This window comes from Gorilla gorilla, chromosome 17 (genome assembly GCF_029281585.2).
Source record: "Gorilla gorilla gorilla isolate KB3781 chromosome 17, NHGRI_mGorGor1-v2.1_pri, whole genome shotgun sequence".
Taxonomy (NCBI): domain Eukaryota; kingdom Metazoa; phylum Chordata; class Mammalia; order Primates; family Hominidae; genus Gorilla; species Gorilla gorilla.
In genome coordinates, this window is record NC_073241.2 from 88,669,046 (window position 1) to 88,690,947 (window position 21,902).

The 21,902-nt window shown below is 38.0% G+C and overlaps 1 protein-coding gene across 1 annotated transcript in view; it reads right to left on the minus strand.

Moving 5' to 3' along the window:
- Nucleotides 1–20,687, minus strand: part of LMAN1 (lectin, mannose binding 1) — a 30,952-nt gene extending 10,265 nt beyond the window's left edge. Inside the window, exons 1-10 of the mRNA XM_004059483.5 lie at nt 20,281–20,687; nt 16,761–16,915; nt 16,570–16,677; nt 15,798–15,859; nt 14,480–14,579; nt 10,388–10,511; nt 8,789–8,847; nt 7,790–7,922; nt 676–869; nt 473–543 (exon numbers count right to left, since the gene is read on the minus strand). Coding sequence (XP_004059531.3) covers nt 473–543; nt 676–869; nt 7,790–7,922; nt 8,789–8,847; nt 10,388–10,511; nt 14,480–14,579; nt 15,798–15,859; nt 16,570–16,677; nt 16,761–16,915; nt 20,281–20,494 — 1,220 coding nt within the window. The 5' untranslated portion in view covers nt 20,495–20,687. The remainder of the gene's footprint in view (nt 1–472; nt 544–675; nt 870–7,789; nt 7,923–8,788; nt 8,848–10,387; nt 10,512–14,479; nt 14,580–15,797; nt 15,860–16,569; nt 16,678–16,760; nt 16,916–20,280) is intronic.
- Between the last annotated feature and the right edge of the window lie 1,215 nt (nt 20,688–21,902).

A 21,902-nucleotide genomic window follows, 5' to 3' on the forward strand; every position in this document is an offset into this window, starting at 1 on the left:
GAGTAAAAGATGGGAATGAAAAAGAGGTAGTCACACATATTACGTTCAAAATGGTTTCATTCCATCAAAAAGAATTTCCTGCATCAGGTCTGCTTGTATTATAGTCTTACAATGCTACACATATTTATTCCTCTAGTACTTTTCATAAAAGTGTTATATATTATTTCATATTCTTTTTATATTTTATAAATATAAGAATACACCTGGCTCTGCCAAGTAACTGACAAATCTCTTTATAAGATGCCAAAACATTTTTTCTTTTCCAGCTCTAAACAATTAAAAACTTTAGACATGTTTGCAGTTTTTGAATATTAAAAGTTGCTGTATTTATGGTCCCCTATTTGTAAAATGAATCTAGAACGGGATTCTTACCCTCATGCAGAAATCTTACAATACAGTCTTGCACACCTAAAGTCACAAATTTAGGATAAAAAAATCACATAACACACATACACTACTTTTCCATACTTACTTCATTTCATTTACTTGTCTCAGAATCTCATGCTGAGTTTTCACAACAGTATCCAGTTCTTGTTGAGTGATCTGGAGGAAGAAACAATGACGAGCAAGCTGAATAATCCACATTCTATGAGCACACAGTACAGTTGCCCTTCTTCTTTACTTCCCTTCCAGCAAAGGGTAAATGGGGCACATCTGCATATTCTGCAAGCCCACCTGCCCATGCTGCCCAGGCATTCCTGCTCCTCTTTTAGAGATTTCCTCTGTTAAGGAAGAGACATATCTTCTCTGTTCATCAAGAATCATATCTAACTGCCGGTTCAGCTGCTTGATTTCAAGATGAATACGATTCTGTCCTTCAAAGACTTGTCTTAGCTCTCGATCTCCTACACTCTCAAATATTTCCTCCGCTGAAAAGGAAATAAATAAAAATGATCAGAGTCACCTACACATACATAGTTTTTGAAATAACGTAAGTGACCAAAGTGCCAACATTCAGCAAAATTAGGACATCACCATCATAGTGGTACAATCTCCCAAACAGAAAATAAGCAGATAATTAATTCAATAATGATTAAATTATTTGTTTTCTGCCATTTCAGGTGATTGAACACTTATTATAAACTGGGTTTAAATTTTTTTATTTAAAAACAATTTTTCTTGGATAATCTCAGGAGGGATCAAAATGGCTAACCAGATGCAGGTAGTATGTACCTCCTCCACGGAGAAAAACCAGAGTAGTAAGTAGATACTTGCATTTCAAATAGATTGCCTAGGAGAGAATGCTAGGATTCAACAGAGAAGAAATGGGAAGCACCAAAATAAGGAGAGAGTTTGAGGCAGCTTGCCCAGCCAGGAGCTGACTGAGCACCAGAAGGGCTCCTAGATGATGGGAAACAGTAAGAGAGAAAACCCCAGGGCCCTGCAGTCCAAAATGGGCTTTTATGATCCTGGCTACAGGAGAAACCTCTGACCCACTAGGGCTGTGGGCTGGACATATGGAACTGCCTAAATATTGCACAGAGATGTTGCTCCATAAAGGGAAACCACATGGAATCCCACAGGCATTTGAGCCTACAATAGCTCCAGTTGGGCACCACTGTTGATAGCCTAGATACTGGGGATCTACAGACATGGCTACAGTCGCTGCAATGTTCCAAGGAGAGAAGGGGGAACACTGGTCACTCCTATGCACCCCTAGGAAGGTCCCTCCTGCCTTGCTGAAGGGTGCTGCTGATACTGAGACATGAGTAGACAGCACTCCCCACAGCTTCTTGCCCATGCTGCTTGCCTGGGAGGGACCCTACCCTCTCTGGTCCCAGACCCAAGGTGAAATATTGAGAGTTTAATGGAGGGTTGTGCCCCACCCTCAGGCTATGTTTGGGCTGACAAGGCTGTAGCTACCACCTGGCCAAGGAGAGACAGGAAACAGGCTCTCCTATGCATATCTAGGACAATACCCACTGCCCTGCAATGGACTCTTGTGAAACTGAGATGTGAGCAGACTGCACGCCTTACAGCTTCTTGCTCATGACACCTGACTAGGAAGGGCCCTGCTCTCCCTGGTCCCAGGCACAAGGCACAATTTTGAGAGTTTCATGCTGGGCTGTGCCCTATCCTTAGTCCGAGTTCAAGTTGATATGGCTGCAGTTGTTGTCTGGCTAAGGAGAAAAACTAAGAAAATAATTGATGAGAGCTTCCCAAGTCTAGCAAAAGAGTTAGATGTCCAGATACAGGAGGCCCAGCGATCCCCAGAAAAATATATTGCAAAAAGGATTTCACTACAGCATATTATATTCAGAATGTCTAAAGTCAATGTGAAATAATTTTAAAATTAGCAAGAGAGAAGTATTTAGTCACTTATAATGGAAATTCCATCAGATTAACAGCAGACTTTTCAGCAGAAGCCTTACAGGCCAGAAAGGAATGGGCATTCTCGAAGTGCTTAAAAAAAAAAAAAAAAAAAAAAAACTGTTAGCCAAGAATTTTATATCCTGCTAGAATCAGCTTCACAAATGAAGAAGAAATAAAGCCTTTCCCAGACAAGCAAATGCTGGGGAAATCCATCATTACCAGACCAGCATGACAGGAAATGCTCAAAGCGGTCTTAAACATGGAAACAAAAGGTCAATATTCACCATGATAAAAACAGGAATATAAAATAAAAGTTCTTATAAAACAATCACACAGGGGAGGAAGATGTAAGAATCAAATGGCAACATGACAGAATTTCATCAAATGACAAAGACAAAGATGGACAAAAGAAAGGAACAAAGAATTTATAAGACAACTTGAAAATAATGAACAATATGACAAGAACAAAGCCTCATATATCAATATTAACCTTGAATGCAGATGGATTAAATGTTCCACTAAAAGATACAGACTGGCAGAATGGATTAAAATACATGGCACAACTATATACTGCCTACAAGAAACTTACCTTATTCATAAAGACACACATAGACTGAAAGTAAAGAGGCGGAAAATAATAGTCCAAGCAAATGGAAACCAAAAGTGAGAGGAGTAGCTGTACTTACATGAGATAAAACAGACTTAAAAAAGAAAAGACAAAGAAGGTTATTATATAATGATAAAGGGATCAATTCAGCAAGAGGATATAACAATCCTAATTTATATGCACCCAACATTAGAGCATCAAAATTCAGAAAATAATTATTACGAGACCTAAAGAAAGAGAAAGACAGTAATACAATAATAGTGGGAGAATTTAACACCACACACACAACACTAGATAGATCGAGACAGAAAAATAACAAAGAAACATTGGGCTTAAATTGGACTTTAGACCAAATGGACTTAGACATTTACAGAACTTTCTACAATAACTATGGAATATACATTATTTTCACCAGCACATAGAAGACTCTCCGACACAGGATTACATATTAGGCCACAAAATAAGTCTTAGCAAATTTTTGAAAATCAGAATCATATCAAGTGTCTTAGACCACAATGGAATGAATCTAGAAATCAATACTAAGAGGAACTTAAGAAACTAAACAAACACATGGAAATTAAACAGCATGCTCCTGAACATTCACTTTGTCAATGAAGAAGTTAAGACACAAATGTAAAAATTTCTTGAAATGAATGAAAATGGAAACACCAAACCAAAACAGCAAAAAGCAGTGTGAAGAGGGCAGTTTACAGCATTAAATGCCACATCAGAAAGTGGAAAGATCGCAAACAATCTAACATTATTACTCCGCAAACTAGAAAAACAAGAACAAACCAAACCCAAAGTTAGCAGAAGAAAAGAAATAACAAACGTAAGAGCAAAGCTAAATGAAAGACACCAAAAAAATTAATAAAGGATCAACAAAACAAAAAGTTGCTTCCTTGAAAAGATAAACAAAATTGATAAACCACTAGCTAGACTAGGCAAGAAAAGAAGAGAGACGATCCAAATAAACACAATCAGAAAAGAAGAAGGAGACATTACAACAGATTCCACAAATACACAAAAGATCATCAGAAACTATTTGAACACCTATATGCTCACAAACTAGAAAACCTAGAGGAAATGGATAAGTTCCTGGAAACACACAACTTTCTGAGATTGAAACAAGAAGAAACAGAACTCCTGAACAGATCAATAATAAGTAGCAAGACTGAATCAGTAGTAAAAAAAAAAAAAAAATCTCTTAACAACAGCTGGGACTAGATGGATTTATAGCTGAATTCTATCAAACATATCAAGAAGAACCAATTCTCCTGAAATTATTCCAAAACACTGAGGAGAGAATTCCCCCTAACTCATCCTATGAGGGCGGTATCACCCTGATACCAAAACCAGACAAGGACACAAAAAAATAGAAAACTACAGACCCATATCCCTGATGAACAAAGATGCAAAAATCCTCTACAGAATACCAGCAAAATGAATCCTACAGCACATCAAAAAGATAATACAGCACGATCAAGGTGGGATTTATCCCAGGGATGCAAGGAGGGTTCAACATATAAAAATCCATATATATGATACACCACATAAACAGAATTAAGAACAAAACACATGATCATTTCAACAGACTCAGAAAGGGCATTCAATAAAATTTATCATCCCTTCATGATAAAAATCCTCAATGAACATACCTCAACATAATAAAGGCCACATATGACAAACCCACAGCCAACATCACACTTAACAGGGAAAAGTTGAAAACATTCCCTTTAAGAACTGGAACAAGACAAGGATGCCCACTTTTATCAGTCTTATGTGTAATAACATAATACCAGAAGTCTTTACCAGAGCAATCAGGCAAGAGAAAAAAATAAAAGGCATCCAAACTGGAAATGAGTAAGTAACATTATCCCTGTTTGCTAATGATATGATCTTACATCTCAAAAATCCTAATGACTCCACCAAAAAACTCTTAGATTTTCATATACTGATAATGATCTAGCAGACCAAATCTAGAAGGTAATTCCATTTACAACAGCTAAAAAAAAAAAACACCTAGAAATATATCTAACCAAGGAGGGGAAAGCTCTCCATAAGGAGAACTTCAAAACAACGATGAGAGAAATGGTAGATGACACAAACAAATGGAAAAGTATCCCATGCTCATGAATTGGAAAAATCAATATTGTTAAAATGACCATACTGCCCAAAACTATCTACTAGTTCTAGATACTCCCAATCAAATAACTAATGTCATTTTTCACAGAATTAGAAAAAAAAAAATCCTAAAATTCATATGGAAAAAAAAAGGAGCCCAAATAGCCAAAGCAATGCTAAGCAAAAGGAATAAATCTGGAGGCATCACATTACCTGACTTCAAATTATACTACAAGGCTAAAGTAACCAAACCAGCATAATACTGGTATAAAAACAGACACATAAGTCAATGGAACAGAACAGAGGACCAAGAAATAAACCCACATACCTACAATCAACTGATCCTCAACAAAGTCAACAAAAATATACACTGGGGAAAGGACACCCTATTCAATAAACGGTGCTGAAAAAATTGAATAGCTATATATAGAAGAATGCAAGTGGACCCATACTTCTCACCGTATGCAAAAATTAACTCAAGATGGATTAAAGACCTAAACACAACACATGAAACCATACAAATCCTAAAAGAAAACTGAGGAAAGACTCTTCTGCATATTGGCCTAGGTAAAGAACTTAGACCAAGTCCTCAAAGGCAAACACAAGAAAAACAAAAATAGACAAATGGGACTTAAACTAAAAAGCTTCTACACAGCAAAAGAAACAATCAACACAATAATCTAACCTACAGAATGGGAAACAATATTTGCAAACTATGCATCCAACGAAGGGCTAATATCCAGAATCTACAAGGAACTCAAACAACTCAAGAGAAAAACAAAAAGCCCATTAAAAAACTGGGCAAAGAGCATGAACGGACATTTTTCAAAAGAAGACACGCAAGTGGCCAACAAATAAATGAAGAAATGCTCAACATCACTAATCATCAAAAAAATCCAAATTAAAACCACAATGAGATACTATCTTACACAAGTCACAATGGCCATTATTAAAAAGTCAAAAGACAACAGATGTTGTCAAGATGTGGAGAAGAGGGAATGCTTATATGCTGTTGGTGGGAATGTAAATTAGTACAACCTTCATGGAAAACAGTATGCAGAATTCTCAAAGAACTAAAATTAGAATTACCGTTTGATCCAGCAATCCCACTATTGGGTGTTTACCCAAAGGGAAAGAAATCATTATATCAAAAAGATACTTGCACTTATACGTTTATTGCAGCCCTATTTACAATAGCAAAGATATGGAATCAACCTAAGTGCCCATCAACAGAGAACTTGATAAAGAAAATGTGGCGTGTGTGTATGTATATATGTATGTATATACTATAGACTACTACTCAGCCATAAAATAAGAATGAAATTATGTCTTTTGCAGCAACATGGATGGAACTGGAAGTGATTATCCCAAGTGAAATGACTTAGAAAGTCAAATACCATACATTCTCACTTATAAGTAAAAGCTAAACAATGGGTACACATGGACAAATGGAGTGGAATAACGGACACAGGAGACTACAAAAGGTGGGAGGGGAATGAAGGTTGAAAATTACTCATTGAGTACCATGTTCATTAGGGTGAGAGTACACTAAAACCCCAGACTTCACCACTATATGACACAAGCATATAAGAAATCTGCACTTGTACTCTTCCTAAATATATAAAAAGTTAAATAAAATTAAAATGGAAAAATATTTCTCTTTCGTTACACTGTGTGATTCTACTTATAAGAACAGGCAGAACTAATCTACAGTGATAACACTAAGAATAGTGATGGGCTCTGTGGAGAAGGTTGTTGACTTTAAGGAGGCATGAGGGAATTTTCTGGGATGAAAAAAAGGTACCGTGTACTGATCGGGGTGATGGTTAAATGGGTACACACATTTGTCAAAATTTACTAAACCATACTTTTCAAACACTAAAGTCAGCTTCAGGATATACTCACAAATTTTATGTGATGATGTTTAAAACAAATTCAAAATAAGAATGACCTTTATGTTTCATTTTTAAATTCATTAAGTCTGACTCATACTGTTGATCATTAAGAGAACTGCATACTACATAGAGTTCAAATGCTAGCCACAGCCTTTATTAAGTACACCTTTGATCACTTATGCTGATGGGGAACAATTCAGATAAAAAGCTAGCAGATAATATAAAGTCCCTCAATTTGGCCTTAAAATGTTTTATTTTTGACATTAGCACACTCAAGTTCTTAATAACATTGGGTTAGACTAGTATTTTATAATTTACAAGTATACAGTCCAGGATTCTATTGAGTAGTATGGGGAAGAGAAGCAGATATGTCACATTACTTTCATAACAGTTTTGATAGATTTTAAGGATTATCTCCACACTATAAGGTAATTATGTGTCACTAAAACCAAAAATATACACTTTTGATGATTTCAGTCAAAAAATATTTACTGAACCTGAACTACTAGGTTAGCATTGTTTTGGATTTATTTTTAGGCTTAGTGGACACAGCAATGAATATTAACAAAATCCCTGTCCTCATGGAGCTTTCACTCTAGCGGTCCCATTCCTCCAAATAACCATGGTACTCTTTATTTCATACATGACTAAGCCACATTCTCACTGGTAAAAATGCCAATCTCTTGACTCTTAAAGACTAAAGATTTGCTCCTAAATTGTTTCCAGAAATCACTTGGAATGTGCCTGTTCAGAGAGCAGGGATGAGCTAGGCAACACAGAGACTCAAGCGTCCATGATCAACAGCCCCAAGCCCTGCTGCGGCACCCATGTCAGCTTTGCTACAACTCACCAGGCTGCCCTTGGAGGTCGGGGTGGCCCTTCTGGAATTCCTCTTTTTTTTTATCCAATTCTTGTTGAAAGTGCTCAAATTCCTCCTGATACTTTTCTTTTTCCTTTTCCGAAATTTCTTTATCTGGTGTGGGCTTTTTTTTGGAGTTTCGGAATAGATCATCAAAAAGATAAGAAAATCATTAAGATATCTCTATACATGTTATTTTTCTCATTTTAACTCTTCTACCACTAGCGGAAAGGTTAACATAAAAACGTATTCCTTCTTTACTTAAACGATAGCAAATTACTTTTTTTTTTTTTTTTTTTTTTTGGAGACAAGAGTCGTGCTCTGTCACCCAGGCTGGAGTGCAGTAGCGTGATCTCGGCTCACTGCAACCTCTGCCTCCCAGGTTCAAGCAATTCTCCTGCCTCAGCCTCCCAAGTAGCTGGGACAACAGGCACCTGCTGCCACGCCCAGCTAATTTTTTTTGTATTTTTTAGTAGAGATGGAGTTTCACTGTGTTGTCCAGGCTGGTTTTGAACCCTTTAGCTCAGGCAATCCACCCGCCTCGGCCTCCCAAAGTGCTAGGATTACAGGCGTGAACCACCGCGCCTGGCCCTTTTCTCTTTTTTGAGATGGAGTCTTACTCTGTTGCCCAGGCTGAAGTGCAGTGTCTTGATCTCAGCTTACTGCAACCTCTCCCTCCCAGGTTCAAGTGATTCTCCAGCCTCAGCCTCCCGAGTAGCTGGAACTACAGGTGTGAACCCAGGAGGCGGAGCTTGCAGTGAGCTGATATCGCGCCACTGCACTCCAGCCTGGGAGACAGAGCGAGACTCCGTCTCAAAAAAATAAAAAGAAAAAGAAATGAAGCATTACAGAGGTTCAGTGACTTGCACAAGACCATATAGCAGTAACTGGCAGAAACAAGATCCAAACCTAAGTTAGTCTTCCGAAACGTTCAGCTAAAAGGCAAAACCACTAAACTGATAAAGTTTTTGAAAAAATGTGTAAAATTACCAGCTCTTTTCCAGGTTCAGTCAACTGGAAAGTCAGAAAAGAAAGGACATCATGGTCATCTACAAATTAAAAAAAGAAAGTCTGAAAAAGTTCCATAGGAGATTACTTTTATCATTGTAAATGTATTTTATCAATATTTATTGCTTTAAATAACAATAACCAGTGAGGGAATTGACAAAAATTAGCACTAATTTGGTAAAGGCAATGGCACTCTGTGAGCTTAGAGACCAAAATTCACCTGAAAGATTTATATTAGAAATAATCCAAAACTCACTTTTTAAAACCCTAAATCAGAATATTTAGCAGTGTTTAACATATAATAGATGTTTAATCAATGTCTGATAAGAAATGAATAAACAAATCAAGGGTCAAAAGAAGTCCAAACTCCTTATTCTGGTACCAAGATCCTCCATGGTTTCCCACAAATCTCCTTTATGGACAACGTCCCAAGACAAATGAGAGAAAATCCTGGTCTCCACATACTGCCGGGTACCTATATGTCTCTGAACCTTTCTTAGCGTGCATACCACTTTTTGTCTTACTTTCTTATTTGTTTCTTTCACATGGAAGATATTAATAATTTTATCTTACCTAAAATCATATCAAAAAATCAAATTCAAGCTGTTTATGCCAAAAGTACCAGCTCAGCAAATCAAACTTCCTAACCCTTAACTAAAATACCAATCCTGGCTAGTCACATCCACCAATCAAGAGCAATTAATAACAATCGTACAGCAATCTTTATGCTTTGTACTGTTTTTACAGAATCTAGAGATGTAGACAGATTAAAAAGAAAACTATAATACTGTAGTGTAGACTAAGTAACTTAAGAAACTGTGTTGTGTAACAGGGCACTGAACCTGGAGTCAGAAATCCAGGCCGAGTCCTGCCTGGGGCTTACCATCAATTGGCCATACGATCTTCAGAAATTTCTTTCACCTAAAATTTGGCAAGTTCTTCTAAAAATATGGAAAATATGATCTTCCCTCCCTTCTTCTCTGGGTTGTCAGGAACAATCCATGTATTTGAAAATATTTAAAACTACAATGTATCATATAAACATAAAATGGCATTGACGTTGAATGGTAATTTATCACCTTATGTGGAAAAAAATGGTAACTATGGTTTTGTTTAAAGTTTAGTCACCAAATAACCTTTCCTTAGGTTGCCAAATTCATTTACATGTGATGTGACAATGATCAGGATCCTAAAACACTTGGCAATTAACCTTTCTGTGGATGTGACTAGCCAAGATTGCTATTTTAGTTAATTGTCATGTGGTTTGATCTCCAGCCTTTAAGCCTGCTGACTTTGATAGCCTCTACTTTAAATATGTCTCCTTCACTATAAAATAGCACCCAAACTGATGCTGTAATTGACACACTTGTATACAGCCCCAGTTAATTGTACACCTACCGAACAATTTAAGTAGAAAATTAGCAATCTCAACAGACCAAAAGACTGGCACAAGAGGTGATGGGAAAGTTCCAAACAGTCTTAAAAACTTATTAGTATAAACAAGTCTACATATCCCTAATATACTATTCCCAATAAAACACACCTCACAAACTTTTAATATCATCAGACTGCAAGATTTACCTGCAAGACCTCCAGTTGCAGCAGATATTCCAAAATGCCCTTGTGCAGGGATAATCATATTTTCCACTTTGGCACAAAATTCATAATCATTTTTATCTGGTGTAAAGCCATTATTGATCATTACCTAGAAAGACATACCATAGCTATAGCTTTTGCAAAAGACATTAGAAAATAAATTTCAATTGATCCGTTTTATGACTACTATTCAGTTTTGTTTCATTATTATCAAGAGTAATTTTAAATAACGTTTCCTACTTGGTGTCAATATACAATATATTTTACTTAAAAAAATGAGTTTTGCCCCACTATGTGTCAAAAGTTTAAAGAGAGAAAAATCTGATAACTTTCTATGAAAACCTTTCTAAAATGGAATATGGTTCGCCTTCTCTCAAGAAGACCTAGGGAGTCATCATTACTCTCTTGGAATGGTTCATGCAGTAGAGGGATCAGACTTGTTCTCAGATCCCAGTGACAGCTAAAACCAAGAGGTTAAATTTACAATTTTATCTGCAGCTGGTTGAGAATTAAATAGATTGTCTCAACAAGTAGTGAGCTCCTCTTAATTAAATTAGTGAGGTAACTGGACTGTCACAGGTTAGCAGAGAACAAAAGTGACAGAAGTCATACTGACAAGGCAGAGAAGGAAAAAACTAAAAAGATGTACGTTTCTACTCTGCAAAATGTATATTTGAAGGAATGACCCTAAATTTCTTAACAGAATCTTAGAATCCTAGGCAAGCACAGGAATCCACCTGACACATGAATGCTTTTCTCATTATCCCAGTCAAGCAGTGGTTCAGCCTCTTCAATATATTTCGTTTCTAATAATCCTCTCACGAGTCCCACCCTAAACAACAGTCACTGAGGTTCAGGGTGGTTGCAGGAGAAGGCCCACGGCACCAGAGTAAGGGAACTTCTGTCATTACTTCTAGAGTCAAAATTTTGTCAGAGACTTAAGATTCAGTCACACAGGCAAAATGTTCTAGTATTCTGTCCAAATTTTCAGCAAGAGAATAAAATCTGTCAATATGAAGAGTTACTCTCTATATACTGTAGAATGGAAACATGTGAACTAAAAATTAGTTTAATTAATTTTAAAAGATCATTTAGCATTTGGTTCATATTAATATGTTTCCTGTGATTAGTAATATTCCTATTTCATTTTACATCATTTACAACTGGTCCTCCTCCACAGAGCCTTTTAAATTAGAATCAACAATCAGGAAGTTATTTGCCTTTGAGTCTTAAAAAGATGTAGATTATTACATTCAAATTACAACACTAAAATCCTCCAATTGTTCAGTATTTTTTTCCTTGAATTCTAACAAACTGAAAATCCAGCAGGAGTCTTCATTGTCTAGTTCCAATTATTTTTATTTATTTATTTATTTTTTGAGACAGGGTCTCGCTCTGTCGCCCAGGCTGGAGTGCAGTGGTGTGATCTCGGCTCACTGCAAACTCTGCCTCCAGGGTTCACGCCATTCTCCTGCCTCAGCCTCCCGAGTAGCGGAGACTACAGGCTCCCGCCACAACGCCTGGCTAATTTTCTTGTATTTTTAGTAGAGGCGGGGTTTCACCGTGTGAGCCAGGATGGTCTTGATCTCCTGACCTCGTGATCCGCCCGCCTCGGCCTCCTAAAGTGCTGGGATTACATGTGTGAGCCACCGCGCCCGGCCCCAATCTTTTTTTAAAGGACGTAACACATTTCATTGTACTGTGAGTTGGCAGGAATGGTAGGAAGGACTGTAACTGAAAGCCTAGGTACAAACTGTCTGCTGATTATTACTTCTTCATGAGATCACTAATAACCTTCCTTATTCACCTTATGGTTTCAAACCATTGTTAAAGACTACACTTGCAATATTTAAGATCTCTTGCTTTGACTGTGTTTCCCCCACCAACAGCACTTATTGCTTTCAACCTCCTCTTACTTTGTTTTTCCCTCCAATGTGGAAACAACTGGGACAAGCTAGGGTGCAAGTACTCATGAAAATAAATACTTCTTGAGTACTTCACATTGGCACAATATTAGGAACTAGGAGAAATACAGGATATGCCTATTGGGAGAAGTTTACAATCATATTGATAAGAAGAGATATACATATAGTTAATAAGCAAATCAGTACAACATATCTCAAGGCCAAATAAGCATTAGAGAAAAAAAAATACTCTTTAAGAGTTTAGGAGAGACAGATCATTATGAGCTGTTTAGGAAATCTGATGGAAAAGGGATCTGAATTTGTGTGCTCAAAGCTAAGTATGACTTTACCAAGTAGAAAGAAAAGGAATTATTACCAGACTGAGCAGATGTACAGAGAGGTAAAAACCAATAAGTAGCAGTCACGTGTCCAGCCAGTCTCTTCAAAACGTGTACCTGAAAACACTAGCTCCATGATCACTCATAGACATTAGGTGAAAAAAAATTCCATAGTTAAGTCAGTCTGGGAAATGTGAGGTTTAATAAAGGTTTATTTATCCTTTCTTTATAAAGGATCCTTCATAAAGAAATCTTTAATGTGCTAATATGCAGAGTAGTGACCAGTCTCATCAATTGTGGAACCCTTTTTGGGGAGTACATTTTGCAAGGCTACTGTTTTGGAGTGCTGCCAGGGCTCACAGCCTCACGGTGTTGGGTCACATGGACAGTCTGCACCCACCATGCTTGATGTCTGGGCTTTGCTACATGCAGGTAAGCAAGACTTACTGATGACTCTAATGAAACTGTACAGGGTGAATAATTATAGTGGAATTCAAACCCAAGCTAATCATAATACGTTGGACACTTGCTCTATTCTAAGATCTCTAAATTAGCTTGGAATTAAGACTAAGCCAATACAGTTTTCCACAGAACTAACTTTCTTAGAGATTTAGACCCAGGAGTGTAAGTCTAGCTCATGATTTAGGTGAAAGAAAAATTCATACACTTTTTTTTTTACTTTTAAGTATTATATAACCAGGTATTAATGGCATCTTTAAAAAGCAAAGTTTACAATGCATAGTGATCTTAGTTATCATAACTGCCAGTTAGATATCTCCACCTATATATTACTCTAACCTCAATTTACCGACAACTAAACTCATTACCAACCCTCTGATTTCCCATTCCTCCCCCAAACAGATAAAACACAAACAAATGTGCTGCTTCTTTGCTAGTAAATAGTACCAATTAGCTGTCCAATTGGCTATATTCAGGAACTATCCTTGACTCAACAACTGTGTTCACCCCCAACCCCAAGAAAACTGGTACTAGGAATACTGGGACCTAAGTCATCTTTCTAAATTGCAAATCTGATAATTTCACTTCCCGCTTAAAATCCTTTAAACATTTTTAAAAGTTTCTTATAGGTTAAACTACAGGAAGCTGTGCAAGGCCTGTTACTGCCCTTTCAATCTCACTGCTCACTGATCTCTTCTATCTCCCAGCCATACCAAACTACACGCCTTTCCAAAATATTTCAAGCTCTCTCAAGGGCCTATGCCTGCTTTCTGTGCTTGGAGTACACCCACTCACTCACACACACACACACCCTGTTCCCCCAACTCCCAGGAACTTCCTGATCTCCCTGTAAGGCACAGCTCAACTCTGAGAAAATGTTCCTGCCCTTCCCCACCTCCACCTGGCAGTTACAGGATTCTAACCACAGGACCACTTGATAGTGTCTGCAACATAGCATTTATCACACAGCATAGGAATGCTACATTTGTGTGTCCTCTGTTAGGCTATAAGCTCTCTGGGGAGAAAGTCTGTCTGTCTTACTCATATTTGTATCCTGAAGGCTTGGAGATTATCTATCTATCTATCTATCTACCTACCTACCTACCTATCTATCTATAGATATATATATCTCTCACATGTGCTATACAGTAGGGGGCTTAAACATTTACTGACTAAATGGAAACATATCATCAGGGGTTTACAACAGATGACCACTTACACTGAGCTTTGAAGCCACCTCTGTTCTCTTAGAGTAACAATGAAGAGTATGTAAGCATATCCAAATTTAAGTGCATTTAATTTCTATCAAAAATTCAAAATGAAAAGTGATACTGTAACATTGTTTATTTGATTCTCTCTAAATAAATGTTACTTACTGTCAATGTTTTCTGGTAATAGGTAATCTTTGCTCGGACAGGATAGGGTTTATTACGAAAGTCCCTCTGGCAACTTGCTAAAGCTTGACTAGCACCATCACTATAGTATAAGAGAAAGGAGAACAAACAAGACACTCAGCTTTTCAATATTTAAAAATTCAGGAAGATTAAAATAATATCAAGTTATGAAAAAGTCTTGAGATATTTTATGTTATTTACTCAAAAGACTACATGAGACTACATGAGACTAAGGCAGTGAATCTCTACCCTAGGGCAGAACACGAATCACTCACTGGGCTTTTAACATGTAGATTCCACTCCAAATCAACTGAAGCAGAATCAAAAGGAGGTGGCCTAGGCACCTCCATTTTAAATAGCTCCATAGGGAGTTATGAGGAACTACCAGGGCTGAAACTCACTAAAGCAGAAAAACAGTAAACAGGCACATGGATAAGTCACCTTTCTTACAGTTCACTGGTTAAAAGCTATTTCCTCCACAACAAACACGTGAAAATAAAAAATGTACATACCTAATTTAAATACATTATAAATATACAGTCATCCTTCAACATCCACAGGACATTGGTTCCAGGACCCCTGTGGATGCCAAAATCCTCAGATGCTGAAGTCCCTTATATAAAATGGCACAGTATTTACATGTAACGTGCACATATCCTCTTGTATACTTTAAATCATCTCTAGATTACTTATCACACCTCATATGATGTAAATGTTTTGTAAATAGTGGTTACAATGTATTTTAAAATTTGTATTCTTGTTGCGTACACAAAATAATTTGTATTATTTTTGATCTGCAGTTGGTTGAATCCACAGATACGGAACCCACAAATACAGAGGGTTGACTGTACTGAACACTTAGAACCTCTGCAAACCACTGAGTCTTTAAATAACGCAATATTGAAGTTAAATAAGATGGCATAAATTGCTTAATCATCAGCCTTAATAATCAAGACTCAACTTTATTTTTTAAAGATCCCTTTTAATGAAGATAAAAATGCATGATTAGTGGCATCACTGAGAGCCAGGAACAGTCTATAAAGTTTCAAAAGTATATTATTAAACAATTTGAGGTTAAATTAAAAACACATACCATGTTTGAATCTGAGATGGTCCACAGATAGAACTTCAGAACAGAACCAAATAAAATAAAACCTTTCTACCAAGTTACAAAACATGTCTCAAGAAAAAGAACAGTATTTTTTTCATTTGGAAGGTGTTCAGATTTGAAACAATGTATTTCATAAGGATTCCAAAAAGAAGCTGAAATCAAGAGTAATGTAAAAAAACACACACTTACTTTTGATGGTCATAATGGATTTGTCCATTGTTGCCTATAATTACTATAGCAGGATTATTTTTCTAAAAATAAAGAAAACATTTTTAAAAATGTCTTTAATCAAAGCATTCTACATCATTCTTGATGTACTATGAAGTGACTTACATATCTAAGATTCTAGGACTCCAAATTTTAAAATGGCCTTGGCACTCAAGGAATTACTACAGTTCTTTAAATTGCTAACAATAACCCCTGAAAATTAATAGAGAAACAACCAGCAACCTTAAGGCTGTTAAGCCACAAGCTAATGTTTCCAATTTGTAAGTACATTTTGATCTTAACTGTTTTAGGAGAGATCATCAGAAAAATTGGCCCAATCAAAAAGAATGATTAACATATGACCAGACATGAATATGTGAGCTAGCAATAGTCATGCACTTGGATGTTCTTATGTAAGTAAACTGTTAGAGTCTTCTAAACACTACTGTTTTCACCACCTACATCTAAGGATTTGCATTTATCCATTAAATAGGGCCATGGGAGCAGGGGTCACTGCAAAGTTCTGAGTCAGGGCTCTACTATGCCCTCAAGCTGACGTACAAAAAATCATGCACATGTAAATTAAACTGATACATTCCTAGCTATATAAAGACTAATTATCATATTTACCATATAGCTTGGGGAGTTCTGTACTATCAAACTGATGAAAGCATTGAATAAGCTATTATTTCTCACAGCCTAACTCTGTTGATAGATGTATTAAAGTGGATAACAGTCCTGACAATAAATATACCTTTCCATCATTGTCAAAAGAATCAAAAAATATTCCAACACCATTCCACAGATCAGCTGATCCAAACACAGGGCCCTCCAAGCCTTGATTTTCTGCATACCAAATTGCCTGAAAATATATAATAGGGAACAGTTAGAGGCTAGTGGTATATGCATTTATGCACATTTTCTAAGTTAAAGAAATGATCATACTAGGCCATCAGCTCCAATTCGACCTCTTCCAGTCACTCGAAATGTCACCTCAACTTCCCAGTTCTCAAAGGCGGCTTTTGTCTTTGTCCACACTGAGCCTCTTTGGCTTTTTAAAGATGGTGCTACTCGAATTTGATCTGAACTTGGAATAGCATCTAGAACAGAAATCAGGGGAAAAAAGCTTTAAGTTATAATTAGGTAAAACTCAATGAATCATTTCCAAACTGCTAAATATACCTACAGAGACTTAGTAACCTGTACAATAATGATTTGGAAAAAATTTCATGTTGACAGTTTTAACTTTAAAAGTTTAGGGCTAACACCTCCCTTATCAAATAAAAAAAATTAAAGCTACACTCATACACTAAAAATTACAGGGACAGTGGGTGAGAGAAAGGGAATTATGACTTTAAGGCAAACTATCTGATTCTCATAACATTCTTTTTAAAAACCTTAAAAATTTATATTTTTAGAAAAGCTGCAACGTATTTTACCTGTTTACAAAGGTTAGAAAGCTCAAACAGTGTGAAAAGAACATACCACTAGGAATCAAGAGACTTGTTCCTAGTCTCAGTTCAGCTGTGTGACTTTGAGCAAATAATTCTCTTATTCTCTTGGATTCACCATATGTTTACCTGTAAAATGAAGGAGCTAGGCTCGATCACTTCCATAAACACCCTAAAAGTTATATGCAAAATACTGTACTTATATACATTCTTCCATGGAGAGGGTCAACTGAACTTCAAAAAGCAATTCTTCAGAAGATTCTCAGAGAAAATAGTGATCCCTAAAACGGTGGTTTACATCTCCAGGCTAGGTTCAAGCCCCAGCTCTACTACTTACTAGCTGTTTGATCTGTAGGCAAGTTACTCCATTTCTTGAACAGCCTCATAGGTATTTAAGTGCCTACACAAGTAGCTTTAAATGTTTCAATAAATGTTAGCTATTTCTCCTATTATTAGACTAGGTAATTACTAAAGGCCTATCAGACTTAAAATTTGAACAATTCTAGCTCTCAGATATTAACTAATTCTGAAACCCATGCTGGGAAATACAACTGTAACTGTAATATCACTTTACAGGTAGAAAAAAATTGACAAAAAGGAAAGCTGAGACACTTCAGTAGGATCAGTCACTGTTCACTGTTACTTACAAACATTCAAAGGATGGGGGTGTGGGCATCATGGAAAGAGACTGAACACAGAATCAGAAGACCTAGATTTGAGTTCAACTTCACTGACACTTACTACTTATGTATCCTTTTTCAAAAACCTTAACCTTTCTGAACATCAGTTTTTCATCTATAAAACAGATAACACCCGCCTTGTCTACTAAGGATCAAATCAGAGAATGAAAGAACTCTGAGAGCTATAAAGGGTTACAAATTATCACTTTTTGCCCTTATGGCCTTAAGTGTACTAAAGGAACATTAGAGTTAAGAAAGAGAAACACCATAGATTTGGTCTTAATTTGGGGTTGAAGGTAAAGGGCTGTGTTTAAACTAGATCTTAAATTTCTCTACTTTTTTTTTAAAGTAATGAATTGCAGAGTAAAACGAAAAGAAAAAAATGATCAATGTAGTTACAGTAAGGCTTATGCAAAAACTACAGTGACAATGAAAGCAAGGGATGTCTATAGCAGAGATTCCCAAAGCCAGTAGCCAGATAAATCATGGCTAAAATACTAATACTTTGTTTCAAATTCATTCTAGCCACACGGCTTTAATTTACTGGTACATTATCTTGACATTTCTGCAGCAGAATAGATTAGTTGGTTACGGCTCTGTAAAGGAAGTCAAGGTAGCTGATTTGACTAGTTGATTAACATTCCTAATTGGCTAATGTAGTGTATGTGAGTGTGAGAAAAAGAGAAAAGGGTTAGAAGAACAGGCAGGCAGTGGAGAGGTGTAGAAGTGAAAATCTGTGAACAAATCCATCACCACTACTGAATAATTCATCAACATCCCACAAATAGAAACAAAAACTCCAAAAACTTGTGTTTGATATCATTTGCATCACCTTTGTGTATCAAGAATAGAGATACCTTGATAAGAAATGCCCAGTAATATACCCTTGCTGCATGGGCACATAATAAATGACTGCTGAGTAACGAAATAACTGCACTCTACTTCAACTACTTAATGACTTGGTCATTAAGTCAAATTAAAATCTATACCTTTCAATTACACATTAATTTGAGAGAAATAGCGCTTCCTAAAAGGGTGCTTCCTATTCAGTAATTACTTTCTAGAAATGAAACATTTTGTTTCAAGAACTGGATAATCTAAAGTGATGTATAAAAACCTTATATAAAAGATTACTTATGGGGGAGGGGGGAGGGATAGCATTAGGAGATATACCTAATGTTAAATGACGAGTTAATGGGTGCAGCACACCAACATGGCACATGTATACATACTAACTAACCTGCACGTTGTGCACATGTACCCTAAAGCTTATAGTAAAAAAAAAAAAAAAAAAGATTAATCACACACAAAGATAGAATTCAAACTGCCAGAGCTCCTCATCTCATATAAAGGCATTTGCCACTTGTTCAACGGGTATATCTGATGGTCATTGAACAGAGCTTATGTCATGCCAAATGCTACGATTGACTCCTTAGTCAGCAGTGACACATCAGCACTAAAAAGTGCAGATACGTTTTCTTTCAGGTAAGTAAATGCTCTAGCAAGGCTCTGTTATCTACAAAAGGGCCAAACACAGAGAGTGAATAAAATATGAACCCAAGATTATTTCAATGCTTCCAATTTTTTTAAAGGGCTAAAAATGTAATGCTATTCTTAGTCTCAGGTTCAGAAACAATCAATCCCTAAAAATATATCCCTTCTCCTAAAAAGTTACATAATGTGTTACTACAAAAGATCAAAGACCACACCAAGTCACTGAGAGGAAAATGTGTAGTTCCAACAGTATAAGAATATCTTCTGACATACAAAGACTTAAAAAATTACTCTAATACCACTATATGCCATCTCAGGAGCCGTCAGTGGGCATGGGGTTCAAGCTAAGCATTAACCATTGCTAACACCGGAGCAAAGAAAGCGGGGATCGGGGGTGGGGGGTGGAAGCGGGAAAGGAAGTAAGGGGGCTTCTAGAACATGTCTCAGGTTGGGATGGCTGGGGGTAGGGCACATTTCTCCTAGAGACGTGACGTTGTGAAACATGATACCTAGAAGCAAGTTTGAGTGCTAGAAGTGTAGGAGGTAACCAAACACCTCTAGATCCAACGGAAAGTACCGACGAGATCAAAGAAGGGAAGACAGCAGGCGGGTGAGACAGAACAGAATGGGTGAGGGAAAGACTCGGGGACAAGCGGAAGGAACCGTGCGAACCAGGAGGGACCCGGCGGAGGGGCTGCCAGGAGGGTCCCCTCCACAGCGCATATGGCGTGCAGCTGCTGGAACGGGAACCTCAGCACACCAGGGTAGCCGCGGATGAAAGGCGAAGAGGCAGCAGAAGCGGGGGAGGAACCCGGCCCCCAGCCCTCTGCTCCGGCTTACTCCCCGCGTGGGCCCAGAAGGGCACGGTCCCGTCGCTCTGCACCAGGTGCGGCCCCTTGAAGCTGTATTTGTACTCGAAACGGCGATGTGGCAACGCGGCCGCGGGGTCTCCTCCCACGCCGTCGCCCCGGACGAAGCGACTGAGTGACAGCAGCAAGGCGCAGAACAGCGGCCGAACTCTGGCCCGGAGACCCCTTTGCCTGGATCCCGCCATCTTGGATTCTGGAACGCGGAGGAGGGCGGGAGAGGGAGGGGCGCGGATGGCTGCGGACGGCCAACAGGGCGCTCGCTGATTGGCAGAGCCCGGGGGACCCCCAAGGGCAAGGGGTGAGCCCCGCCCCCGGCCTCCGCTTTCCGCGAGGCCGCACGGCCAGGAGCAGCTGTGGGCGGGGCCACGCGCAGGGGGCGGGTCTGGGGCGGTGCGGTCCTTAGGCCCCGCCCACCCTCCGGGGGTGGGGAAAGGACTCCAACCTTCCCTTCCCGCGCGGCAGAGTGCGGGAAGCGCCGATGGGTCCTTACCTGCAGGGAGCTTTCTCCGGCTTATTAGAATACCTGGGAGCAGGAATGGGCTAGCCCTAAGACCTCTGGACCCAGCCTGTACAAAACCTTTTTAGTATATTAGAAGAAAGGTGTTCCTTTGATGTGACATCAGTTTTTCAGTGGCACAATCCCGAATGCATATGGTCCCAGCCCACTGAGCTCTACCAAGCTGTGTTAGAGCGTTTCAAACTAGGAACCAGCACCCACGGGATTGTAGGATGCCTTAGGATTTATAAGTTGGTGTCGGAAAGAGGGTTTCTGTGAATTTGTCAGCCAGCCTTTACATCTCAAAATTTAATTCCAAGAGCTTTCCAAATTTTGAAACCATGGCCATAGTGCATTCAGATGAAACTGACTTTGGTTTGGTTTGGTTTTGGTGAGAGGGATAATGTGCTATGGACCCAGGCGTCTGTAGAACCTGGACATTTGATATAGGATCGGTCTTCCACTCAATGAATACGTTCTGTATTTTAAAGGGGACTCCTCTTTCCCTTGCTTAGGAAAAAATATCGTCAAAATATTCATGGTAATCCAAAGTTTTGTTTTTTCAAAAATGTGTCATGATGAGTTTTTCAAGTCTAAGAAACAGCAGTATGATTTATATTGTTTTTACACATGGCTTTTTATTAGCTCTGTTCGTGTGGGCTACATGAACGCCACGCTAGCCCTAGGGACTCAATACCCACATTACTTAAACTTATTTTTCATTAACTTCCCAGTTTTGGAAGTTGAATCCCATCTTCGGATTCATGGGCCATTACTGTTAAATCTTTCTATTGCTCAAATAAAGCCTTCAAGTTGAATATTGATTTAAGGCTTTCCACCTGCTAGTCTCGAGATGTAATTTAAATGAAAGTACCATACTTACTGCTATCTCAGCAGCAGCAGTAACAAACATTTATCCACTGTATGGTGTACGTGGGTCATTGCCCTGGACTCTCCAGGGTTTTAAACCCATAGGATTTAATCATTTTATTTTCTTTGGTTCTCTCATTGCTCTGGCAACCAGCTCTATGCCTTGCACAGAGTGAAGATTCCATAAATATTTGTTAAACAAACATTAATGTTATAAAAATGGCAAA